This window comes from Panthera tigris, chromosome A2, assembly GCF_018350195.1.
Source record: "Panthera tigris isolate Pti1 chromosome A2, P.tigris_Pti1_mat1.1, whole genome shotgun sequence".
NCBI classification, from domain to species: domain Eukaryota; kingdom Metazoa; phylum Chordata; class Mammalia; order Carnivora; family Felidae; genus Panthera; species Panthera tigris.
Window position 1 is genome coordinate 23,033,175 of NC_056661.1, and position 27,979 is coordinate 23,061,153.

Here is a 27,979-nt window from a genome sequence, read left to right on the forward strand (position 1 = left end):
TCTAAACTCCTTTCCAAGGTCCTATGTAACTGTCCCCCCCACTCATCTCTGATCTTACAGCATCTGACTTCCAGCCCTCCTCCCCCAGCTCCTTACTCCACCCATTCGGAGTGATTTTCAGTTCCTAGAAGGGGCCTGACTCTCCACTTAGGTCTTCACTCACACCCCTTGCTGTGATGGATACAGTCTCCCTCTAGCTAACTGGGCCCTCACCCTCCAGGGGCCAGCTGCACTGACCATTCCTTGGGGTAGCTGGGTTTAGTGGACTGTCCCTGGTGTGGGTTTCAGCATAATATTGACCGTGCTATTTTGCAGCTGTCTGTTTACTCAGACCTGCCAGGCCCCAGGAGGTCGTGCTGATCTTGTTAATCCCTGCTTCTCTAGTGCCGGGCACCACAAAAGCCTTTCAGAAATGTTTGAATGAAAGCCCCCCACTCCGGCAACCCAGACCTTGCTCAGCTCATGCCTCCTCTGCTAACATCTCCTAGCCCATGGCGAAACCAACAGGACTCAGAGAAGCTCAAAATCAAAACGGTGTCCCCATCACGAGATGATAGCACATTGAAGACTTTTTTTGGTACTTAGAAACCATGTCAAGCCAGCCTATTCAAAACGCAGGTCTGGTGACCACATGAGGCATGTGAGCTGGAGTTTCCGCCTCAAACACACAAAGGGCCAAATTCTGTTGGAGCAGAAGGAGCGGATGAAGAGACTCCTAACCCTGGGTGCACCTTCGGTGGTTGCTGCCTGATACCTGTGAGAACTTGGGCGAAGCACATCTCTTTCGTCTGCCTCAGTCATCTTGTCTTGAAAGTGGGCACAGTTATGCCCACTTCCTCATGTTGCAAGAACAAACAAGACAGAGTTTGTTTACCGAGTGTTCAGTAGATTTTATGCCCCTTCACATTCGGCATAGCTATTGTTACAGTTATAAAAATGAGATGGCCTTTAAATTTTGTGGTTCATAGTTTTCCCATTGGAAATAAAGTCACTAAAGTTAAAAAAAAAAAAAAAAAAAAAAAAGCTCCAGAATGGCATGTAGAGAGGACTCCCATTTCTTACAGAGAAGGTGCATGTGGATGTGTATATGTGGATGTGTTGGGAAAAAGTCCAGGTGAACTTTCTTTATTGGGTTAGCAGGGGCTTTCTCTGAGACGTGGGTTTATGGTTGATCTTAATTTTACTCCTTTTGCTTGATTATATTTTCAATATCACATGAACATATTACTCATGAAGTGGGTGATGGGAGAGATGAGATACGATGTTTAAAAAGGAAAGGGAAAAGGGGTGCCTGGGTGGCTCAGTCGGTTGAGCATCTGACTCTGGGTTTTGGCTCAGGTCACGTTCTGTTGGTGATAATGTGGAACCTGCTCGGGATTCTCTCTCTCCCTCTCTCTCTCCCCCTGCCCCACTTATGCTTTCTCTCTCAAAGTAAACAAATACACATTGAAAAAATAAATTAAAAAGATAAAAAGGAAAGGCAAAGAAATGAAAGAAGTTAACTAGAGGCCAAGAAGGAATGGCCTATGCTTGCTCTGCAGTGTACTTCTTCCTGCTATTAAGCTTGTTTCTCTCGGCAGGATTTTTCACCCAGATCTCCACCTTGGCTGATGTGCAGGAAAATGTCATGGAATACCTGCATGTACTCAGCCGGCCCAAAGTCATCGATCAGGAGCACGACGTGGTATGGACTGAAGCTTACATCGACAGCACTGTGAGTCGCTGGGGCCCTTGGGGGAGAGCCTGAGGGTTTTCCTCTGTGAATTCCAGAAGATGGTGTTAACCTTAAAAATAAAACTGTCAGTTGTTTGACCAGCAAAAATGCGTTTATTCAGGAATAGTAGACAATTGCAATCCAGGACAAGCAAGCTACAGCAAAACCGTAGGCAAGTCCAACGTTATTTTATGAAGAAAAAGGAAAAAGTTGGGAGGGGTTGTTTTGAACTAAAATCCACTGGAGAGAAGCAAGAGTTCAAGGTGATGATGGTTTCCCATTGGCTGGGTTGCAAAGGTGCTTGATTTCTTGTAGAAGATGCAATGTACATCTTTTCCTGTTGGGGCCTGTAACTGGTGATCCTTTCCTGTTGAGTAGTCTTCTGTTGGGTCTGTGATTGACAGTTCTTCTGACCGGTCTCCCTTTCTAGCATCCAAGTCCACTTGAGTGAAGTTTTCTTTCATTAATTTTTACAATGGCTGTTCTATCACTCTTCCTCAATAATGGAGTTTGATGACATTTTCCTTTGTGGTACAGTTGTGTTGGTCCTCTGGGCAAGCAAGGTTGGTGAAAAATCATAACATCAGAATGTAACCAGCACTTTTGGCAGGTGTCTGGTCAGCACTTTGTTTTCCTTCCCATATGTGTACAGATTCTATCAGTAGCAGTTATTATGGGCTTGTTAGATTCAGTGCTAGCCATCTGAGAGGCCCAGTCCTGATGATGAATCTTGAGGTTTCAGCTTGGGAAGGTGACCAACGTTTAGCTCCAACAGTGAATTGGAGCCGCCGTAGAGGCCACAGCTGCATTCTCTTCCCAGAGACGAGTGAGAATATGCTTCAATGGTGGTTACACAGGCACTGGATTGATGTTGGAACTCTGGCCATGAACTCATTCTAAAGCAAATTCCAAGCAAAAAAAAAAAAAAAAAATCTGATGTAGAATTAGTGTAAAAGGAGGAGCTTTGCCAATCATCTAGTAATGGCTCAATGGCCAGGTTTCTTGTGTAATTTCAGGGTGATTTTTCAGAGTGATAATGAGTCTGATGGGAGTGGCATTTTTCATTTATTGATTGTAAATGTTCTCACAGGGCCTCTCTCCCATCGTTTTTGTTGGGATTAACATCACATTAATCACTGTAACCCAGGCACAGCTGTCCTCTGGAGTGATCTCAATGGCTGCGGTGGGCCGGCTTTTCTCTCCATGAGCTCTCTCATTCTTGCTGCATTTCTGGCAGCTGTAGGTGAATGCAGGGCAAAAACAGCATATGGGGACCCAACTTGGGGGACACCGTGGTGGCCTGCCCCTTCCCTGGGAGAAATCACCTTGCATAGAGATGGATGCTAAGCTGAAAAACCCTCTCTGGTTGCCAGGGAGACCTGGGGCATTCATCATTTCCGTAGTCTGACCCCAGTTTGGTTTAAAATCACGGCAATGAAATAGCTAAGCTGCCCCATCTATGTGGGCACCATACTAACAACAACAGCCACAGCAACAGCACTGATGGTTTCATCTCTTATGTGTGGTTGAGTGTGGCAGGAAAAAGCCTTAAAGAAAAGGAGCCATGTGACTATTGCCAAGAATGAAGTGAGCTAGTCACCCAGTGGTTTGAACAGGGTTTGATCAGCCAGTTTGATCAGGCATTTTATTTGTTTCATCAATTTAAGACCTATAAAACAGAGCCTCTATGATTACAACATAGTGGTACCAGCAACCGAGAGATAGGTCAGTAGAATAGGAGGTCCAAAAAAAAAACAAGGGATCCAACTACATATGAAAATTCGGTATAGATAAAGGTGTCATCTCAGATTGCTGGGGTCAGGATGGTTTTCATAATAAACGCTTTTGAGAAAACTAGATGGCCATTTAGAAAAAGATGAAACTAGTTCTTTTTGTCACATCCTACCCAAGAAAGAAATCCAAGTGGAGCAGTGGTCCAAACTGTAAAAAATGAAATGATGCAAGCACTTGAACGAAACCTGGGTGAATCCCTCTATAACCTGGATTCAGAGAAAATCTTTCTGGCAATGACTCTAAAATCCAGATGCAATGAAAAGAAACATGAATAAGTTTAACTCCTTAAAGACAAAACCAAATGAAAACCAACTTTGATAAGTCAAAAACCACGATAAGCAAAGTCAAAGGCACAAGGTAACATGAGAGAAAATATTTGCAACATAGAGCACACTTAAGTCATTAATAACCTAATATATAAAGAACTTTTCACAATTGAGGGTAATACCTTAATATTCCTATTTTTAAAAGATGAACAAAAGACAGTAAACAATTTACAAAATAGTAACAATGCTTTTCCACATATGAAAGATGTACAGTTTCACTCGTAGAAAGACAAGAAAAATGAAAAGCACACCCTAGTGAAATACAATTTGGCATCGATCAGAGTGGCAAAAATTAAAAGCCTAACCGTACCCTCTGTTGATGAGGCTGTGGGAAAAGGAACACTCCTAGATTGTGTGTGGGAAGAGAATGGGGACAGCTCTATGAAGGGACATTTGCATTTATCCTTGGACCCAGCAATTCCACGTCTAGGAATGCACTCTGAAGACGAACCTGCAGCAATATGAAAATACATGTGCACAGGTTTGTCCATTACAGAAATGCATGTCATTTCAAAATACTGAAAGTTACCTAAATACACAAGCATAAGAGAGAGATTACGATAAACCATCGTACATACACATCATGGATCTTAATATGAAAAACAGGAATGAGGATGATTTGGTTTTCCTGGTAGATATAGAAGGATTTCCAGGATATATTGCCAAGTAAGAAGAATAAAATGTAAGAGTATAAACAGAGTCCCACCTTTTGTATCAGAAAGAAGAGGAAGTAGAAGGTATAGGTATATATGCTTAATTTTACAAAAAGAAACACAGAAAGGATAACGCATAGAATCAGTTACCTATGACAAGCGGAAGTGCAGAGGAGGAGATAGTGAACGGAGTGAGACACCTCTGGGTACACCGTTTTGCATAGCTTGGATTTTTGAAAGTAGGTTGATGTCCTATGCATTCAAAAATTACAATCGACAAGAATGGGGGGAAAACTAATAGTGAATGCAAACAGAACCAAATGAATCCAACTGCATTTCATATGAACTAAAAATATTACCAAAAAAAGGGGAGAAAAAGCAGTACGCTTTTGAATATAGAACTTAGGCACCATGTTAAATCTTGAACAGACTACCCTCAGTCTAGGTGGGAGGGAGAACTGACACCAAACTCCTTTTGGTGTCATGTGGTGTCATGTGGGCCTAGCAAATCTGAATCTGGTTTGTGAGTATGGTAGGATTGAGCAAATGTGTAGATGAGGAACATAAAACAGATGCCTGCAGGATAAGACGGGATGGGAGGTCTCAGAATGAAACCCCAACTCTGTCCCTTGAAAGGGCCTAGACTAAGCAGTGGCACCCCAGTAGCAGTGAGCACATCTAGAACCCGGATCCCAGCTTCCTAAAACCATTCCCCACTAAAACAAACCAGCGTTCTTAGAGAAATTGCTAATTTCAGGGCTTGGGCGGGGAAGGTACCCCTTGCCCCCCTCCCTCCCCCCCCACCCCCCACCAAAGAGCCTAGAATATTTTATGCCAGAAACTAAGAAGTGCTCAAAACAACAGTAAGGTCATCTCACAAGGACACAGGAGTCAGTATGAAGGGGCCCTCACTGGTCAGCTCTGGGACAGTTTGAGCCTCAAAATAAAAGGGACAGTAGTGGAGTATAACCTGTGGAGTAAAACGGAAAGCCATGTGTTCTTACTGATAGTGAACAGATAAACAAATGTCAATGAGATGAACTGAACAGATGAAGTAGGGGCATGGTGCACAGTGCCCCGCTGACTGATAAATGTCAGGGGAGCCATGGAGACAGAAGATCACCACTTTCCTGCCATTGTATTGAAGACTGGGTGAGGGAAAAGGGCCTCGGTGCAAGTTAAACCAAGGGGGAGATTTGGAGCAGGATATTTTCATCATCTCAAAGATCTTCCCCAGAGATTTTTGACTAGGTGTGAGGGGAAAAAAATAGTCTCTACACAGTGGGAGAATCCAAATAAAATCTGGCGTGGGTCATCAAAATTAGTGTCACTAGGGGCACCTGGGGGGCTCAGTCAGTTAAGCGTCTGACTCTTGGTTTCGTCTCAGGTCATGATCTCACGATTTGTGGGTTCCAGCCCCATGCTGGGCTGTGAGCTGACAGCATGGAGCCTGGTTGCGATTCTCTCTCCCCCTCCCTTGCTCTCTCACTCTATTCATTTTTTATTGCTCTCTCACTCACTTTATTTCTCAAAATAAATAAATAAACTTTAAAAATACTAGTGTCACTAATGAGAAGCAAATAGGCACGGTGTGCCTTTGGAAAGGACACATCATACTCATAGAGTATGCCGGCTGAGGATACATAACCTGAAAGTCATGGTGGTGGAAGGTCAGGGAAGAGGGCAAAGATTTTTATTAATATGATGTCTTGCTTTAGATAATGCTAATCACTTAAATCAATTGTTCTAGAGTTACTAAATTACATACACATATGTATATGCACATACATATATACGTTTACATATGAAAGGCAATGAAGAGATTAGGAGAACCCATTGTTACTCCAACTTTTCCATGAAAGAATTCTGGATAGCAGAGGCAAAAATAAATGGTCTGGGAGCAGCTCTGGACATGAAGTTTTCAGAGGCAATGTCTTTGAAGTCTTGTGCTTTATCTCTAACATTCTATGAAATTTGCATTTCTTCTCCATAATCATCTTTGCTTACTTTAAAAATAAAATACTGCTTTAAGTCGCTCATAATTGAGTAAAATGGTATGCCAAAATAACAGAGCTCATTTATTCTACCTCCTCAAGAATCCTTTGATAGACATAAAACTAGCGTCCCCCCGCCCCCGCCGTAATGAATGATAGCTCAGCACCACCTCTGTGCTTTCCAAGCTTCTGTCGTGTCTTTGCAAATAGCCCTGAGAAATAATTCCCCCAGTAGAACATTCTGAGAGTCTCTTCTCGTCTTGGTGGGGCTGAGAAACCAGCTGGGTCAGGGGGGACACTGGGGTTTCCATCTTCCTTCTTTCTACCGCTGTTCAGTGAGGACAAGAGGCTGTTGCTCCCATGGCTGCATCTTTGGCCAGGAAGCAACAATCTCTTCAAACTCTGTCTGGGCCTGGATTCTGCCAGGACAAGAACAAAAGCCCCCTGTTGTTTGTGTGTGGGCTCAAAAGAGGATTTGCATGCTGAACTTATCTGTAGAGTGGAAATTCTGAGATGAGTCCAACTTGGGAACCACCCACAAGATAAATGGCAGGGAGGCAGCATAAGCAAGACAAGTTTGTGACCATCCTGACACGTTCAGGACAGTCTCAAGCCAGCAGTGCCCTAATATGTCCCACCATGGAATAATGAAAGACACCAAATTCAGAAGCACTTGACATTGGAACTGGTGATCCCATTTTCATAATGTTCTGGTAGCATTGGCAGCTCTGGGCTATATATATATACATATATGTATATGTATGTATATACATGTATATACATATATGTATATGTATATACATATATGTATATGTATATATATTTAAGCATTTACAATCTACCTTAGTTTATTAACTGATAGCATTGAATTTATCATTAAAAGAGACCCAGTCTGAATTCCATGTCTATACCATACTAGCTATGTGACCATAAGTCAGTCCCTTAGCTTCTTCAAGTATTGTTTTCTTCCTTTACCATGTGGGGATAAAACCTGACTTCCAGGGTTGACATTAAGGATTAAACATCTGTGCATGGTGAGAATGCAATAAATGATACCTATCATCCTTTCCCAAACTCAGGAAGCCCAGTGGGAATTTTTCTCCTTGGCTATAGGAAGTTTTGGAAATGTTCTCCTTTTTTGGGCTGGTAACAACAATACGGCTTATTCCCTTCTGATAATAGAATCTGGCACTTAGGTATAATGAGTCCCTTGGAAGCACTGTTCGTCTAGAGATGCACTTTAATCCCTTGGAATTCATTTCACTGTAATTACCTACTGTGGGTGGGGCATTAATATCTGGGGTTGATGTCTAGGGTCACTGTCCCCAAGAAGGACTAGCAGCCATGCTGCACCATCCAGACCAGTCCCCACAGCCTCATGGAAGTAAGTACTGGCCGATTTCCCAAGGCAAGGGAAACACGGTAGGAGCTCTCTCAATTGGCTACCAAATAATGGGCTCAGTGAAACAGTTCGTGCCTCTTGCCCAAAGCACACTGGACACTGGATCTGGAGGCCATATTGGTAGAAGAAGTTTATACACAACTGTTCCAAGTTGAGTTGCGAGCTTACTCAAAGTTAGTTGTCTTCATATTCAGACTTCCCAAACTTGTTGATGCTAGTTGTTATTTTATCATAATTGTATAAATTAATTATTATTGAAACCCATAACTTAATGAGTGTTAAAAGAAAATTGTTACTTCTGTGGATATGTAAATGAATGCATTGGAAAGACTCTACAGATTATTGCTGAAAATAACAATGTGTCAACTGTGGGCCATGTATCTCTAAGACTGGGGAGAAATAGCCTTCCATATATTCAGAGGAAATTGGTACTTAGCTATTTTCCCTCCCTCCCTCCCTTTCTTTCTTCCTTTCTTTTTCTTTCTTTCTTTCTTTCTTTCTTTCTTTCTTTCTTTCTTTCTATTTCTCTCTTCCTCCCTTCCTCCTCTTCTTTTCCTTCCTCCCTTGCTTCCTCCCTTCCTTCCTTTCTTCCTTCTCTCCTTCCTTTTCATTAAGGGTAAGTTTACCTTGATTTGTTTGTTCTCTCTCAGGTTGATGTGGTAGGTTTGATGGCCAGGTTAGTATCTGCTTCCTATCTTATTGCCTCTTGGTAGCCTCTGGGAACTGTGAGCTCTGTGGACAGTGACCTTACCAAATACAGAGAGGAGGGCCAGCAGTTGGTATGTGCAGAGTTTTGATTTCCAGCTAGAATGACCCACATGCTCTTGTGTCATGGATCAGCATCATGGGGATAGCTGTGTTCGTTTTTATTGCTATGTAACAAATGAGCACAAACAGCAGCTTAAAGTAACACAAATGTATTATCTCAGGGTTCCCATTGGTCAGGAGTCTGGGCACAAGGTAGCTAAGTCCCTTGGCTCAGGGTCTCCCAAGGCTATAGTTCTCATCTGCAGTTCAGGGCCTCTTCCAGGCTCATTTGGATTGTTGGTAGAATTGATCCCTTGCAGTTATAGGACTGAGGTCCCTGTTTTCTTGCTTGCTATCATCTGGGAATTGCTCTCAGCTCCTAGAACCCAAAGTTCCTGCCACATGGTCAATGAGAGGCAGTTCTCACGATGCTGTTTGCTCTTTTCCAGACCAGCAAGAGTGCATCCCTCTAAATAGAAGCTTCTTTGATTACGTCAGTCCCACCCACAATAATCTTTTAATTAACTTCAAGTCAATTGATAGCAACCTAATCACGCTAATGATATCCCATCATACTTATACTCAAGGAGAGGGAATTGTAAGGGTCATGTACCTACCATGGCAGAAATCCTGGGAGCTGTCTTAGAATCCTGCCTATTGCAACAGACTGCCCACATGCTGTGGTCTGAGAGGGAAAGATCATGCTGGAAGGAAATACAACCAACACCTCCTCCTTCCTGCAAACTCTCTATTAAAAGCAAGTCTCAAGGCAGCCATGTCTGCTCTTCATCATAAGACTGCTGCTTACCACTAATGCCTCTAAGAGCCTTGAGTCTCTTTGTGACATTGTAGTCTGAAAGTGGCTTTGATTTGTTTCGGACTCAGATACGATTAACCAGACCTGCTGATTAATATCATTTCTACCAAATACTGAAGGAGTAGGTATTTGTTGATTATCTAGTAAACATAGACACTTGATTCCACCAGTTGGCTTAACATGGTCTTAAAAGTCTTCTTTCTCTTTAATTATCTGGAAGTTAAGGCAAAAGGAGTTCCTGTTGGTTGACTCATCAGTCATTATGGCTGAAGACCCAGCAGCAACAAATATAATCATGTAATTGACTTAATACTTAAATGGATAGCTTAAAATGACCCGTGAGTGTGGCACTTTCCCTTTTTATTAATTATGTATTGATTCATACATTTCGGGGTCTGGACAAGCTAAAGATAAAAGTCTATATAGCCTAAATATAGATTCTTGCACATGAGTCAAGGATTGTATTTAACTAAGCCTGATCTAGAATCGGGACTGACAGAATTTTCCTTTCAGGGCCTGTCTTCTCTGCTGATTACTACCCGTCTGATTAAATATTCTGTTTCCTGCCTGGCTGTTCTATTCAATTTGCTTTCCCGGTGAAGCCCAAATAAATGAATTAATGTTAACAACATTAATTATGTTTAATCTAATAAGATCTCATGTATTAATTGACAAAACAGCAAACACCAGAATTCTGAAATTCATGGGCTTCTTATCAGAATACAAGTCATGCACAGTCATTATCTCTTAGGTGCAGAGCAAAAAATCATTAACAATGGAATTTGTTCCATTTTGTAAGCAAATGACTTGTGCTTTCCAGTTGGGACTTAATCATCTTGGGAATGCTACCCAACTTGCTGTGCAGGGTAGACGCTGCATTAAACTGAGGAAGCATCAGCATCCCTGATCAACCCCTCCAGGGGAGTTTCCACAGACCATGGTGACAAGCAGAAGGGAAGCAAAGAAGTCTTTTAGAAACAGTGGGAATGTGACCATTTAAAATAATGAGAATTCATTACCAAGCCCTCCTGCCCCTCCCTGTTGCTGGTAATGCAATTCAGTATGCAATTTGTAGGAACTTTCAAACCAATTTAGTTGCATTTGCAAATTGGACGTGTATCTTTCCTCCTCACCCCCCACTAAGTCCAACTTGGGAGAAAATGCTTCGCATTTGATAGATTGCACATTTGTTTCAGTTTCTCATCTAGGAATGGTACCTAGGCCATTTAGGAGTCGTTTGGGTGATTGCCTTAAGCTACATCGTACTGCCTAGAAGCAATTACTCAGGGGGTCGAAGCCATCATAAAGAAGTTGTTGGGGCTTGGAAACTGAATTTACAGTATTTTCCCAAGACACCGCTGCATATCAAAGGAGTTCAAATCGTCAAAACAAAAAGACACACGTATAGAGAAACATAAACCATCCTGCTGGGTCGTGGAACAGAGAATGCCATCTGCATTACATGGCATGGAGAAAACTGATTACGTTGGGACCTCTATTTCATAGCAGATGGGTTCATTAAATTTAATAGCCTCCAGAGCCTTTAGAAACCGTGTTAAAAACATGTGGAGCATGCTGTGACACTTCACTTCTGCCCCTGCAGTCATTATAACTCTGGCACAGACTATAAATATTATAGTACTTTATTTCCATTGAAACAGATTACTATTATAATTATTTTTTTGCCAGGAGATGGTGATGTTAAAAAGAGTGCATTCTGATTTCTAGTGCCATTTATATTTATCCAAATATTTTTCTTTTCCATTTGATTCTAGATTTCTCTATTAAATAGTGGGTTGTTGTTGTTGTTGTTGTTTGTTTGTTTGTTTTTTTAGCTCAACCTTGTTTTTTTCTTTGAGTTCATGTTGTGAAACTATGAATTCAAAGTATAAAAGTACTATCTTCAGGAAAGATATTCTGATACATTATGGATGACTGTCAACTAATAGAAATGCTTAGAGCTGAAAATGAAAAAAATTAGTTTTTAAGAGTTTTTTTTTTTATTTTTAGATTTATGGTTGTTTCTGCTATTATGGTATAATAATTTGTAACTGTCCCTGAAGAAAGGACAGGCTCTAGAAATAGATAAGATCTTATAGAAATGGATAAGACCATTAAGCCCGAATAATCATTTAGCATAATAGATTATTCAGTATTCTTTGTGTACAAGTGAGAGCACTCAACTCAAAGTAGCAAAGGTCAAAAAGGGAATTCGTGAGCTCCTGGAACCAAGATACCTGTGTAGTTCTGTCCTGAGGCATGACTAGCTTCAGGAATCACTCCTGTGTTTTCAACTTCCAATGAATCTCATGAATTGCTTGATTTCTTGGCTTAGTTCTTGGGAAGGCAGTTTCCCACTCTTTAGGATGACAAACACGACCTTTCCCATCCACTAGCTTTCATTGTTTGATACCCTTGATTTCTCCCTTTCTCTTCCAGCATCTATATCAAATCCATAAAATGTCTGTTTGGGTCACAACCCCATTCTGAGAGGTGAGGTGGAGCTAACTGATGGCTGGAATCTCACAGAGTGGGGAAGAAACCAGTCCCAAAGGTAGTTGATACTGGGAGGGCTGCAAGGTACAGAGTCCTGCATAGACTTTGTCTGTAGACTCCCAAACTAATCTATGCCTGAGATCATGTATTCCATCAGTATGATATTCATTATGGTACCATGTTTTCATTTCTAAGTTTATTTACTTATGTATTTTGAGAGTGGGTGGTGGGGGAGAGAGGGAGAGAGAATCCCAAGCAGGCTCCATGCTGTTAGCTCAGAGCCTGATGCAGGGCTCAATCTCATGAACCATGAGTTCATGACCTGAGCCAAAATCAAGAGTCAGACACTTAACCAACTGAGCCACCCAGGTGCCCTATGGTGCCATGTTTTTAAGCAGTAGAGCTCTTTGTCTAGTGAAATGTTTCCATGGACACTTGGTGTATAATACATATAGAAGCTAAGCTGCTCTGGTGGATGTGGGGAGTAGGGCCACAGAGCCCTGGTTGCTTGGCCACCTCCTGAATGCTTAGGGAAGCTCCAAAGCACTGTTTTGCTTCTCTTTGGCACTGAAGAACCTAGGTAGTATTCTGAGTAATAAGTGAATCAGTCTCTGAAAATGGCAAAATGGAATTCACTGCTGTGGATTATCTGCTGTGCCGCTAAGCTTATATCAAGGTACTGGGTTGGGTCCAGTTAGGAGAGATGGTTATGGGGATTGGAAGGTTGTGCCCATGGTTGTATTAGAAAACCAAATTGCCTGTGCTTTTTCCCTCAAATATCTGTATTTTTTATATTCTCTGGAGACCAGTTCCCTTGGCCACCCTTATTCACAGGTGAAACACGGTCTTCTTTAAGTCCTGCTTAACATGATATCCCAATTCAAAGCTGACACAGATGGGCTCAGTGTTTGTGATATGAGTTCATTTCTGAGCAAATTGCATAACTTACTCTAACCCACCATCCCACCATCCCATTGAGGTCAGATGTCTACCACTTATCCAATCAGCTGTGGCTAGGGAAGGGTCATATGATGGAAACAGATCAGCCAGAGCTGTGGATCACAGATTCTGTAGGAAAGATTTTTAAGCAAGAGGAAATGACCAGAGTCTGGAGGAGGTAACATTTCTAGACCTCTGTCTTTCTATCCACAGTTTCCATAAGCTGCATCCCCAACTAGGTTCTAATACTAACTCTCAGTACCGTATCTTCATTCCTCTTCTCTGAGCCCCAGGCTCATGGCTTCCTTTTAGTTCCAGCTGCTCCAACAAATATCTCCCAGTCCTTTCCCTGCCTCCCACATCTTGACATCGCCCTTCCTCCATCCACCTGTCTGCTACATGGGGGATAGGAATCCCTCTCCCTTGTGTCCTTTGAGAGCTGAGGGAGGTATTTTGGCCACCACAACTAAATCTGTACTGCTTTTTTCCCCCTTAATGGCCCAAATACTTGGGCAACTTCGATTCTCAGAGCTGATTCTCACGCACCGACCTGGTTTAAACTAAAACGAATGCATTCCTCTTATTACCATCATGAAGAATAATTAAAATAATCCCAGAGAATCAACCTGTGGTTTGATATCAGCTGCCAGTTTCTCTTCTCTTGCTGCACACAGGGTTTTCTCCATGTAAAAGATGTAATTCTTTTACTTTCATTCCATAAGCATTGCTGTGCCAAATGCAGATGTACTGTCTGTGACCGTGACTCACAGATACCATAGATGAGAGTATTTCACCTAGCTGGGCTCTTCAGCTACTTTTATTGAAACATGGCAGAGGACCATTCTTTGCCTCTTGACTTTAAAACATTATTCCTTCCTGGCTGTTCACAACTGCCTGTGGGTGATATAGCAACTGGGGGCTCCTTCAGCATTATTCTGCCGATGATACACACTACTGTTAAATGTCCAGACCAAGCAGGAAGCTCAGTGCCTCAGGGGAAATTCTCTCTAGTTCTGAACAAAGAAAGGAAAAACAAAGACATGGTTTATTCAGGCAAAAGGAACGTGTTTTCAAATCAATTTCCATTATGTTTACTCAAAAAATCTGGAACATCAACATCTTTGCTGGTTGATGGAAACAACTGTTCAACACTCTTGTAATTGATTTCTCTTCCAAAGCAATCACACTGACGGTGACCCAAGATGAAGCAGGAGCAAGTATTCATCCCAGTCTCTTTCTCTCTCACCTAGCACCGTGTAAACGAGCATTTGTTTCCATGTCAAGGATCCTCCTTTGAGGACAGATTCAAATGCACTGATTGTTCATCAGTTCACCTCCCATGGTTTTCTAAGAAGGGACCCTTGGGAAGGACTGTCCTCACACATTCGAGGACCATCCTGAGGCTAAATTAGATGACTTTTCCTGTCTGCCTCAGAAAAGTATTTCAAGGCCCAGCTGCAAAGTGCTTCACAAATGGTTGAGCTATGTTAGCTATCAACCAGTAAGTTAGAGGATCTAAAGTGTGGACTGACTCACCACTGGCTCAGAACCCTCAAGGGGGACCTAAATTTGAATCATTCGATAACCTGACCCCTGTTCACCTGTCATTCTTCTGTTTCAACCTGGCTTTTCTCCATTCTGTGCAGCCTCACCCTACCCACAGATTCATAGTCTTAAGATTTTCTTCTACCTAACGCAAGAAGCAGCCTCTTCCTCCCACCCCAGCTGGGAGCCTTTTGGGCTTATCCCTCACTTTCCGTTCCATCACTATCTCCTCTGGGAAGCATGTCCTGATCTCCTTGGATCCACCCCTAGTCTCAAATGGGGCTTTTGTGATATGCTCTTTTTTTAAAAACAAATGTTTATTTATTTATTTTGAGAGAGAGATAAAGAGAGCAGGGGAGGGGCAGAGAGAGAGGGAGAGAGAATCCCAAGCAAGCCCCGTACTGTCAGCACAGAGCCCGACACAGGGCTTGATCCCAGTGAACCATGAGATCATGACTTGAACTGAAACCAAGAGTCCGATGCTTAACTGACTGGGCCACCCAGGTGCTCTGGTCTTGTGATGTGCTCTTAAATCATCTGGCACCATCCCAGAATCTTGTACTATATCAGAAATTCTGCATATGTACATTTTTTATCTCCCGGAACTGTAAACTCTTTGAGGAAGTGGATGAAAGTGAAATAAAGTAGCATGTTGTTTGTCATATACCACCAGCCTCTTTTTACTACTCACTAGAGCTTTTTTCTCTCACTCTACGCTGTATTTCTCCTAAAAACATCCAATGAGACACCAAGAAGTAGGAAAGAAATAGTATAGAATATTGGCTACAAAGAGGATGGCTGTACCAAGTAGAGTTTAAAATACTGTCCCCAAAATATGGCTGTCTTATTTGTCAAGTTCAGGTCTGAAACAGCTGGTTTATATGAATGCCAGCCTCATCTACTCAGTGGAAATCACTGATTTTAGATGGAAGAACAGGGAACTTTCAGGAGTGAACCAGATTTCTGCAATGTTCCCTTTCTATGCATATTGTTAAGAGCAATATGTTGGGGAAAGGGTTGATTGCTTAAGGCACATTGTTTATACTACATTACTTAGGTCTGATGGAAAAGTTCCTAACAGTGGTTTTTTTGCTAAAGATATGGTCTATGGATGAAGAGTGGAATGTGATTTTTCTTGGTAGGGCATCATCATAATTTAGGTGGACTCCAAAGACATTTGATATTGGGAGAGGCTGGGAAAAATATTCTGGTCCATGGAGCTTCTTTAGTATTAGCATTCAATTCTCCATCAAAATATAAATGCTGTCTGCTTTTAATTACCATCTTTATTCAGGCCAAGTTAATTACTCTGGGCCGCACTGGAAAGGAAAATTCCCAGAAAGTCTGATATGATAGAATCACAGTGTGTTTTCTGAAGAAGATGCTGAGAAATCCTTAATGAATTACGGTTTCAATATAACTTTTGCAACAGAATACTAACGGAATGAGGGGGAAAAAAACAGAGATTTTTGGCAGCTGTTCACCATCATAGCACTTGACAATCTGCTTCTTATTTAGTTTTCTGTTATGTGAAAGCTTGGAATTCTCAAGAAATATCGATCACTGCATGACAATACGTTTGTAGCAAACCGTATTGTGTTGCAAAAGCTCTCCTTTTAAAGTGAGATTTCTGACTCTGTTTTGTTATTAAAATGTGTGGGTCTTTTTACTTAGAAAATAGTGTGGTTTTGTTAAACATAAGTTATTTAGAGGTTAAAATAATCTTAATTTTAACTATTAATATTATTAAGAACAGATTTTCGACCAAGTTGAACTGAATGCAAACAAGGATAAATTTGGAAAAGAAAACTGGTGGCTGGGAATGCAGGGATGCCTTGAGAGCTGTGTCTTGGCCGTAGCCAATAGGTTCACAGCAGCCCTTTGCCATGTTGGCAGAACCACACATTTTTGTAAGGTCTGTTGATTTCCCCAGACTTCATGGAATCTAGATCAAGTTTGTCAGTTTCCCATTTCTCTTGTGATGATAATCCAACCTAGGGCTGAATTAGGAGCACGGAGGGTGTCTGGACTTCATGGCCCTTGTATCCAGCTGAACTGCTCCTTTTCTGTTGTGTCAGTAGATAGGAGAGTCTACTCTTTGGCCATCGTTTGGGGAAGCCTATGAAACCAGATATAGGTTACCTAGTTTATTAGGCAAACACCTACTTAGCTGAGGGTCAGTCCCTATGCTAGACAGCAGGGTGTCATTTCTAGGAAATACAGTCTAAGTCTCTGAAGTGAATAATACAAGCCAATCAGGTAATTTAAAATTACTAGATGTTTTTTTAAAGCTATCGGTAGCTTCCAACATGTAGTGGCAAGGTCGTACTTTGTCTTTCTCGCAATCCTGTTACCACGTTATGGTGAAAACAAGTCTCGGGCAAATTCTGCCATCCCTGCAAACATTTATTAACATCCTGAACAAGTCAACTAAATGTTCTGAAAGCTCCAGGAAGTCCCAGATCTCTATCCTTTCAGATGTTCTGATGGCATCTTGCATCAGAACAAACGTGTTATTTGCAGGTGTCAGTTAACCTTCTGTTTGGAGTCAGGTGACTGAGAAGCCTGAGTCAGCAGCTGAAGGCTAAGTCTGTTTAACAAGAAGACCTGACATGCTGTTTCTCAAGATGGAATCTGCTGAGCTCCCAAAACCCTTTGTGGGCTCGTGCAGAGGAAGGCGGGGTTTCTGCAATCTGTTAACCAATCCATGTAGAGTGGAAATCTCCAATTTACCAATGAAAAATCCTTTCTAATGTCCATTGTTATGGTAATTGACAAAACCTCTGCTGCTGGTCAGAGATAAATGGTAGCGCGTGTTGCCTTTTGCTTAACTACTAGCCAGAATATGTATTTCTGGTTAAGGCAGTTGACTTTCTCTAAGACATAGATTAAAATCCAGAGCACCTGGGTGGCTCAGTCTAGTTAAGTGTCCCACTCTTGGTTTCAGCTCAGGTCATCATCTCAGGGTCATGAGTTCAAGCCCCACCTCAGGCTCTGCACTGACAGCATGGAGTCTGCTTGGCATTCTCTCTCTCCGTCTGTCTCTGCCCTTCCCCTGCTCTCTCTCAGTAAACATTTTTTAGAAATCAGCATATGCACTCACATCACAGAAATCAGCATATGCACCACATAATAGTGTTGTACACAGTTGACCCTTAAACAATGCAGGGTTAGAGGCACCAACCCCTTCCTTTGTAGTCAAAAATCCATGTATAAATTGTGACTCCTTAAAACCTTAACTACTATTAGCCTACTGTTGATCAGAAGGCTTACTGATAACTTACATAGCCAAGTAACATGTATTTTGTATGTTATATGTGTTATATACCATATTCTTACCTTAAAGTAAGCTAGAGAAAAGAAAATATTGTTAAGAAAATCATAAAGAAGAGAAGATACATTTACAGTACTCTAATATTTATCAAAAGTTTCCATGTTGAAGTGGCCCGTGTAGTTCAAACCCATGTAGTTCAAGGGTCAACTGTACAATCAAGGTTTCTTCTTTGTGAAATGAGAATAGTAATGGTGCCGATCTCATAGACTGTGAAGATTAAAAAAGATAATGTTGCTTAGCACCATGCCAGGTGCATAGCAAGTGCTCCATATAAATGCTAATCATTTTTATCTAGAAACTCAGAGTAGCATTATTTATTGTTCTGTACACAGAGTCTTATGGAATGAATTCTACCTTCTTTTCATTTTAGACTTCCCAAATTTTGACATTCTAAAAAAAGGGGGTAAAGAGGGTCATGTATATGTGTCCCTTTCCAACAGAGAGGAATCCCTGGATGCTCCCATTCTTTGAAGCCACTCTCTCTACCCTAAGGGGTATATCCATGTGTCTTGCCTGGAAGCTCCATTCCATTCTTGGGAATGAGAAAGGAAACAAAAAAATTCTACTGATGCCCTTGGCCGTCACTGTCTCAGAAATTTCTATGGCAGCATCCTAGAGCAACAACCAGCGTTGGCATAATTATGGTAACGGAATCTGCCATGGTCCTGTTCTTGTGCTGTGGCCAGCAGGAGTGAACCAGAAAGCCCGGGAGGAATGGTTGAACTGTAAAAGCTAGTGGTGATCTTCAGAAGCATCCTTTTTGATGCTTCTGCAGTGCAGTAGGCCAGGCCTCCCATGCAGCATGGCAAGAATAAATGGGTGCAAGTATGGGGGCAGTTAACATGCACCCCAGATCCTGCTAAGTGTGCTTTGGCATCCTTGGTCAGTGGGTCCTACTGTCTCCATTTTCCAGATGAGGAAGCCAAGACTTAGGGAGACTGAGGAATTTGCCTGAAGAGTTGAGATAATTAATGGAACAAATGGGCTTCATTCAGCCCTCTTTCGCCTGCGTGGATGTGAGGCCTCTGCTCTCCCATGGGATGTGGGCAGATATCTCATATACATGTGCTGTGAGGAGGCACAAGCCCAACGGACTGCATTACAGAGTGCCAGAGTCTTTAAAATGCTTGATGTGAGATTAGAAATGGCCTTTCCATTCCCACCAGCCTGAGTTACATTGCTTCTCGTGAATTTTGAAAAGCTCACAGTGCCTGCTTTTAAGATATGAAGACACCAGAGCCTGATTTGTCCTGAATCATGTTTCATAGTGTTGGCAGCACAAGATAGGAAACTTGAAATTTGCAGTATGTATGTCTCACATGGAGAGTTCTCTGTGCTGTATTAAGTGACAGAAGGAAAACTCAGCTCATCCTCCTTGTAAAAGAAACCCAGCATTCCTGGGTTTAAAAGGAGTCGTAACAATTCTATTTGATGGGCTTATAAATATCCTGGAATTTGCATTTTGAATGTTATGCATCACAAAAGGATTTCGATGGTGTTATCACAGCAACCCTGTAATCACATCCTATAATTTATATAACTCCAACTGCCTGCCATCACTATGTCAAAAATCATGATATGCTGTTGCTGATACGCACACAGCTTCTCCCCTGAAGGAAATTAAGGGTCCTGAATCAAACTCCTTGGGGGCAATTTTAATGACTTTGTCTGGAAGGTCTGGCCACCTTGATAGGTAGTCAGGTGAGTCAGGCGGTGGGTTAATAAGTAGATCTAAACTTCAAGTATGAAATTGAACAAGCCAAGGTGTCCCAAAGGCAAGCCATAACAGAGCGTTTTATGCTTGGAACTCTAGGAAGTTGAGCAGTCTGGGAGCCCCCTGCATTGCATGAGCAACAGGACATGAGGCTCGTGCTGGAGACCTTCCAAGAGGGGGTCCGATTAACCTTGGGGCTGAGTCCTTAGCTGTGTCTGAACCTTTGCTCACATGCAACTTTGGATGGGGCCAGGAGGGGAAGCAGTGACGTGGTCAGGCATTTCATTCCTGAACTGTGCTTTTTCTTCCCCCCAAATAATAAACAAACTTAAGTTGTTTTTACTTTTTAAGAATAGACAGTCAGATTTAACCTCTTCCCTTGACCTTCAATCACTGTCAGATGTTCACCTCCAAATCAGAATTCCTCAGGAAAGGTTTGAAGCCTAGAGGATGTGAAAGAGCAGCCCCAGGTCAGTGCCTGGAATGAAGGAGGGGCAGAACAAAATTGCTCTGTATAGGAAAATAAGACAAATGCAAAAACAGCAGTGTTGCCTCCTGCAAGAAGACAGGGACCAGCGAGCTTATTAGCAAGAGGGCATGGGCCTGACCCCAGAGACACAAAACAACTTAAGACCTTTTCAATGGCAAGGATAGCTCTTATTTAATTCTAAGTTATTTTCTATGCTGCAGCCCATCACATTTTCTCAAAGGCCTCAGAGGAGTAGTTTTGGAGGGGAAACCGTGGGAAAGTTCTAGTTTTTTACATGTGTACACTCTTGGGAAGGGGTGGAGGGGGTGTAGGATGGTGAGGTCGTCTGCAATGGAATGAATCCAACAGGAGCAGATCAGAATCAGTGGTGGCTGGAGACCTGGAAGCCCCCTCCTTCCCCAAGATTCCAGCAGCCACCAGCAGAACCATGGTGCTTCCCCATGGATCATGTAAATCTAAGCCCCGCTGTTAGAATACCTTGGCTGAAATGTATGTTTCTGCCAGAAGCTCCATAGGTTACACAATTCAGCGAAAGAGTCAGGAGGTAACACTTCTGGTCTTCCCTCTTTGTCTATGTTATAGAACATTTACTCCTCAGTTTCTCCACCTGAACAATGGGAAGATTGGTCTAGAACAGGGGACCTCAAAATCTGCATCTAGCCATGTATGAATTTCAGGCAGTCTGTGATCCCTCCCATCAAAATGTGTACATGAACAGGTATAATTTTCCATCATTCCCCACAAATGTTAAGAACTGCTGGACCAGATGTCTGAGGTCTAGTCTAGCTATATGAGCCTGTTCTAGTTTTCTCTTGTTGTGCATTGCCTCTCTCTACCTAAATGGCAAACAAAATACTTAATCATTGTTGTGGGGACATTCAGAAGCCAATAAACCCAAACACAGATCCTGCTTTGCATGTCATATTATACAAGGATGCCATTGACTTAGGAGAGGGATGGGCCTACTGGAGACAGCCATGATTGATACAAAGAATAGTGGCCCGAATACCCAGTGAATGCCACTGGGTTTGAGATAAAAGTCTTATTGATTCTACTCCCCAAGTACATCTCAGATTTCCCCTCATCATTTGCAATGTGCATTCCACCCTCTCTCCTGTTTAGACCATGCCTGTAGACTCCCAGTTGGTCCCCTGGCTCCACTTGTACACCACGAGGCTCTCTCCCTGAGTTTGTCTCAGTTCCTTGGAGGTGATCACCCACTACCACTCGCCATCAGGGCCCTTGCTTGTTTCCTGGCTGGCTCTCACTTAATCTTTGGGTCTCAGGGGCATCTGGGTGGCTCAGTCAGTTGAGCATCCGACTTGGGCTCAGGTCATGATCTCACAGTTCGTGGGTTCAAGCCCCACGTGGGCTCTGTGCTGACAGTGCGGGCCTGCTTAGGATTCTCTCTCCCCCCCTCTCTCTGCCCCACCCCCTCTCTTGCTGGCTCTGTCTCACTCAAAATAAATAAATAAACTTAAAAAAAAATCTTTGGGTCTTAAATTACAGATTCCTTCCCTGACCTAACTGCCAAATTATTACTCTCTCATTGAATCAGTTCTTGTTCCTCGATAGTATTTCACACAGCTTATTATTACACATTGCTTGGGCTATTTTTAAAATTATGTCTCTCTGGCTTACACTGAATTATGCATGGTAGTGACTGACATTTTCTGAGTTGGGGGGGCGACATTTTATTCCCGCTATCCATCACAATATCATACAAATAGTAGGAGGGATACACTAATGGTATATAGCAGAGGAAAAATACTTTTTACTCTACCCTCTTAGGTTTAATGATATGGACCCTGCAAATTAAACTGACTAAAGGTAAGTCAGTAGGAAGAAAGGTTTACTATGTGTGCACGTGGAGGCCTTCAGAGAAAAGAGGTAAAGACTCAAACAGGCAGTTAGGCCTGGGGGTAGGAAGATGGAAATGGGGCTTACACACCATTTTAACAATGAGTGATATGTTTGTGGAGAAGTGACAAGACAAAGGAAAATGACTTTGGGCTTCTATGGGCGATAAATGGTGGGAAGGTAAAATATACCGGAAGGAATGGAAGTTTGGGTTATTTGGGTAAAGTTTGTTTTGCAGTTGCAATCTGATGTGGCCTCTGGGGTGATGAGAGTGTCTCCCATGATTAAGAGCCATTTTCCTGCTCCTGGTATGGGAAAGGAGAGGGGGGACACCTTCACAGAGGGAAATTTGTACCCCCTACCTTTAGGCAGAAAGGGGGGAAGGTGGAGAGCTTTTCCCGCACCTGCTGTTTCTCAGTTGCCTTTGGCTCAAAATAATCCTGATGCCAAAGGAGCATATTTGGGAATGGTGTACTCTGATGCCTTTTAAGTAAAATAATCTCCACTTCGGGCAACATGATTTGATTCTCGTTATAGTTGAATCTGTTTGCCTAACACTTACTCATTTGATAAGTCTCTTTTTAAGTAGCTCATCTTCCAGGCACCCATCCATCCCTGCTCTGGCTTCATGGCCCGCTTACACAGTATGGCTATCTTCAGTTTACCTCCATGCCTTCCCAATTTGTACCATCCAAGCCCAGAGTAATAACCAAGTCACCATGCCTAGTACTCTTCCCTGGCTCAGGGGCTGATGCTTAGTAGATATTTTGTAAGTAAATAAAAAGCAAAGGACTACATTATTAGTTCTGATAGGCTTAAAACTGAAAAAAAAAAAAGGATGTGAATGTGATGAGTTTATCAGTAAGTTACAACACTGTGGATAAACCATTTGCAGTTTTGCATTCATATGATCCATTAAACATTCATCCCCGCAACTGATTCTACATATGAATATTAAAACTAGGGACCCATACGGTGGGTGATCTCTCAGAGAGCTTGTATCGGATTTATTTTTGCACGTGGCCTGCATATCCAATACTCATATAAATGTTCATATGAATATATGACTTCAACTTGTGATCTTTTAGTATACATGATTTGTTTTTCAGATTTCCATATATTGAGATGCAGAAGGCATTGTTATTTGAAAGAACTATAGTTTTTATTCATTAATAGTTAATAGAAAGAAAGATAAAAACAACCAAATCTCACCATTCCCACATGTTTCAGAGCCCTTTTGGGTGTTTCCTGCACACACGTATTTAAGGAAGTATACAAAACTCACAACACATGTCATGACGATTGCCTTGAATTTCAGAGTAATTGAATTCTGAAATAGCTCATCTGAGTTAGTTATGGGTAACACAGTATCAAGGTAACAATACGATCTGAATCTCTGGTTAATCTAACTTAATAGCTCAAATTCATTGCTTCATAAAATCTTTCAAACCCCTACCATTAATTAGGGCACCTTTAGGATTTTTTTTTTAAGAAATCTAAATCACCCACCAATCTTTTGTTCTCTCTTAAAAATTTGGGCCAAAAGCACAATTGATTTCTATCTCTGAAACCAGAAGGGAGCTATTTACCATCTTCTTTTTCTTTAGCAACTCCCTGCTCTCTACCGTAGGCTTCAGATCACGACCACTTTAGACTGTCCCCAGTGCTGTTACTGCAGTTGCCGTGAACTTCCTTATTAATGGGCATTCTGCTGGATTCTCTGGCTCCATATTTTCTTTAATCCTTTAACCATCTGATCTGATGTGTCAATCATGACATAGCTGTGGGTCATAAGGGCTTTGAGGATCCTACCAGCATTGGGCTTTTATGATCTTAAAGAAGGCTGCTACTCAACAATGAGTCATCATGAACCACTTCTCAATCTGCTGAGGTGACTACGGTTGGCTGAATCTCCATATGGGCTTTAAACCCAGATACTCCTTCCCTGATTGCTTAGGAAGGTCCCACGTCCTCAAGTACTCAGTGTCTACATGTGGGGGAACATCTGTCACAGTGTCCAGACACTGTAGTGCCCTCAAGACTCCTAATGTCTCTGTAGTGACTGCCTTATTCTTAGTATCCATTGGGGGAACCAGTCAGTGGTGTCTCAAAAAATCACTTTTGAAATTCCCCAAGTCAGAAGGAATGGGAAGTGTAGGGATACTGAGGAACTGACCTTTGTCCTTCTCAACACTGTGCACCCCCCCCCCCCGAATTTCTGAAGCTCTTGACAACTGAAAGGCTATTGGGAAAGAGATCACTGAATCAGAGTTTAAAGACTAACATCTAATCTTTGCTCTGCCCTTCATTGGCCATGTGCCCAATGTGAATCACTTCCTTCTCCTAGACCTCAGTTTCCCTATATTGTAGGCCCAGATGCTATATAAACTATAATATGTAATACAAAATTAAGGCAGTGATACTATGGATAGTAAAAATATTTACATTACAATAGCCATTGCACTACTGACTCAGTACACTGAATTTACCCCCAGCAAGTATTTCCAGATATTTAGTGCTGAAAGACTTCTCAATCAGTTCTTAGTATCTGGTATGTAGAAGACATTTAATAAGCTTTGTTGTTGTTGTTTTTTTTAATATTTATTTATTCTTGAGAGAGAGGGAGACAGAGCACGAGCAGGGGAGGTTCAGAGAGAGGCAGACACAGAATCCAAAGCAGGCTCCAGGCTCTGAGCTGTCAGCACAGAGCCCAACGTGGGGCTTGAACTCATGAACTGTGAGATCATGACCTGAGTCGAAGTCAGATGCCTAACTGACTGAGCCACCCAGGCACCCCAATAAACTTTGTTAAATGAAGAAAAACATGCCTAGGTGCATGCAGTACTGATTGAGCAACCCAAAATAATGATAATAAATACATCCACATTTATTGAATGCTCACCATTGGCCAGGCACACTTCAAAAAGCTTGACACATAACTCTATGTCACATTATCTCTAAATCATGTAACATTAATAATGTATTTAAATATAAAATTAAATCTATCATTACATAGGATAATATAACCGTCTTACAAGATAGGTGTTATTGTTATCTCCATTTGCAGATGATGAGACAGAGGCATTGAAACCATGAATAATTTTCCAAATATCCCTTAGCGGTATTTGTTTAAAAAACAAAAACAAAACCAACAAAACAAAAAACAACTGTCCTTTCTGTGGTAGAATGTGAATGTTTTAAGGTAAAACCAGTGAGTTCTGTGAGCGTGAAGACACTTGCCTTGTGCCTAAAGACCCTTGGGTTGCTCTCTATGTACAGTTAATAGTGGTGAGATATTGGGGCGCCTGGGTGGCTCAGTCAGTTAAGCGTCCGACTTTGGCTCAAGTCATGATCTCACAGTTTTGTGAGTTCAAGCCCTGCATTGGGATCCGTGCTGACAGCTCGGAGCCTGGAGCCTGCTTCAGAGTTTGTGTGTTTGTCTGTCTGTCTGTCTGTCTCTCTCTGTCTCTCTGACTCTCTCTGTCTCTCTCTCTCTCTCTGCCCCTCCCCAGCTTGCTCTCTGTCTCTGTCTCAAAAAAGAAATACAAAACAATTAAAAAAAAAAAGAGTGGTGTGATATTGGAATTCCTTTCTGATAACCATGTGGTGATTCCTGACACTGTAAAGTTATCCTATGCTTGGTTTTGAAGGAGGTTTGTGAGCACATCCGAGGTCCATGTTCTCCCACATCTGTATGCACTACCATATTCAGCAAGCAGACTGTGACAATCCACATGGCCATGGCCAAAGTCAAACTGTTTTGCCAAGCATGCTTTCTCCCCTTAACTGAGAAACCTATGGTTGTTTGGATGGAAATTTAATCTGTGCCTCTGATTCATTTACTCATTACTCATTAAATTGCTATTTAGTTCTAGCTATATGAGCTGTTAGAGCTTTCTCTAAAGCTCCTCTAAACCAAAAGTGGATTATGGCCACATTCAGCGAAGCCAATTTGAGTCCCATCTAAAGTGAATGGAGCTAGGGCTCAAGAGTTCTGTCCGGCTGAGAAGTGAAGGCACGCAGACCATCAGTGTCTATCCCTCTGCATTTTGACATCGACCCACTGTGGTCTCCCCCAAAAATTGCAGTATGGAGTGTTTGGAGAAGGAGTCCAACTTCTTTGAGAGTGAGGAATGTTTTCACTTCCCTTCCTAATAAGGTATTTGTACCACTTACAGAGGCTGGAGGGGTGTCTCATGCCGGTTAAGAACAGAGCGCTGGAGCTAGCGGGTCTGGGTTCGAATGTCCTCTGTCGCTTAGATGTGTCATCTGGGACCGTTTGCTTAACCCTTCCTTCTGTGTTTCCAGTTTCATCATATACAAAAGGGATAAAGATAGGTTCTGCCCTGCTGGGGTATTGTAGGGATAACTGATGTAGCATCCTTCCTTGGGAAACGGCCTCCCCCCACCCCCCACCCCCACCGGCTGGTTTTGTGGCAGCCGAAGCAGGATTGCCTGCTGCTACTGTGGGCTGACAATGGAACACCCACATGTTGTTTATCATCCAGGGGCACAATGTAAATATTTAGAGGGACCCGGCTGGTGAAATATGCATGGAGGACTCTGGGTATAAAAAAGGAGTGCTTGGGGTGGGGGTGGGGGGACTACAGTGACCCATAGGGTGCACATACCGCCTAGAGGTTTGCATTTCAATACTGTAAATGTAGCTGATGGCCCAATGAAATTAAGGGAATATTCTGCTAGAGGCTGGAAATGCCTTTTGCCTGACTGTGCCATTCACAATTTTGCTTTGCCCCCTTCACCTCCTGCCCTCCAGGATCCACTTCCATCTTCCTCAAATTATGGAAGCCTCTGGCACCTGCTTTCCTGTGCACAAGAACTCCTGCAGCTAGAATAGCAGAACCCATCTCAGTCTCTCTGCACTTAGGTAGGGCTCACCCTTCATGTCCCCCAGGCTTGCACCTATAGAGCCTGCCACTGTGCGCTCATTGCCACAGAGAGCTGGCAGTGCTCTCTGTGTCCTGCAGTCCTGTGGCCACAGCCCATCATCTGGACAGGGCTTCTCTTTCTTGGCTGTGCTCAGAGGTGTCTGTTGCTGTCACCAGGTGAAAGGGATTATGGAATCTCAGACTGTCTGATCTGAAAACCCTCATCGGAAGCCCAAGGTCCTAGTTTCTGTGGTGTTTCTCTCTGTGCATTGTTAACTGGTCACTGCCCCTGGGCATTTGAAGATTTTTATGTCTGGTCTTTATCCTTTATTTAGCCTTTATTTCACTTTCTGTTACGGATAGTCTATGGAGTTCCTCAAAGAGGAGTTTACTCCTCTGTGCTCTACTCAGCAGAATTCCTGCACAGGATAGATGCTCAGGAAACACGTCCAGATCACTTGATTCAGTTTTCCCTCCATCACCACAAATTTACTAATGTTCATGTGCATGTGGCATTATCTGGGCCATGACACAAAGCTATTCTCACCCATTTCTTGATCTCACTCAGTGTTTAATAGGAATATGAAGAACTGGCAGAAGGTATGAGAACCACCCTGGACCATGGTGAGTGAGGACAGACATTGTTTCTATTCAGAGCAGGTGGGAAGACAGAATCATAGTGACGAAGTGGCAAAGAAGAGAAATACAAGTGCAATTCACATGTGATTAGACACTTTCCATTTTTAGCCTCATGGCTTAAATTTACATAATTCTTTTAAAAAGAAAAATTAATTATTTATGACTGTAGCTTTTAACCAAACTGTGCATTTAAAGTAATCACTCTGGGTAATTTAAATAAAATCTTTTCTGTAAGCAGTTTATGCTCATTAGAATGAGAAAAGTGTTGGTTTATTCAATTAAAAGGACATTATTGCCAGTTTGGATCCTCTCTCTTTCTTTCCACTTCAAAATAGAGGGCAGCCACATTGAGACAGATGGGACTTAATTAATTTGTCTCAAAAGTGACCAGATTCTGCTTTTTTTTTTTTTTTTAAATTTTAAAGATGATAGATTCCAAAAGCCTTTTCAAAAACCAGACCGCTATTTTAGAACACTGAAAAGAAGTTCTGCCCTTTACTCTGACAGGCAGTGGGTACAAAAATAAGTTTGTTCCCTGGCAAACAGGCAGGACTTCCTCACGAGCCCAGCAGAAGTCAAAGAAGATGGTTCTGATCAAAGCTGTCCCATACTGTGATCTTTAAAAC

The 27,979-nt window shown here is 42.2% G+C and overlaps 1 protein-coding gene across 1 annotated transcript in view; it reads left to right on the forward strand.

Annotated features, from left to right (window-relative positions):
• The window catches only part of CACNA2D3 (calcium voltage-gated channel auxiliary subunit alpha2delta 3), an 858,555-nt gene that overhangs the window by 570,970 nt on the left and 259,606 nt on the right, over positions 1-27,979 (forward strand). The window contains exon 13 of the mRNA XM_042979174.1: positions 1,581-1,714. Coding sequence (XP_042835108.1) covers positions 1,581-1,714 — 134 coding nt within the window. The remainder of the gene's footprint in view (positions 1-1,580; positions 1,715-27,979) is intronic.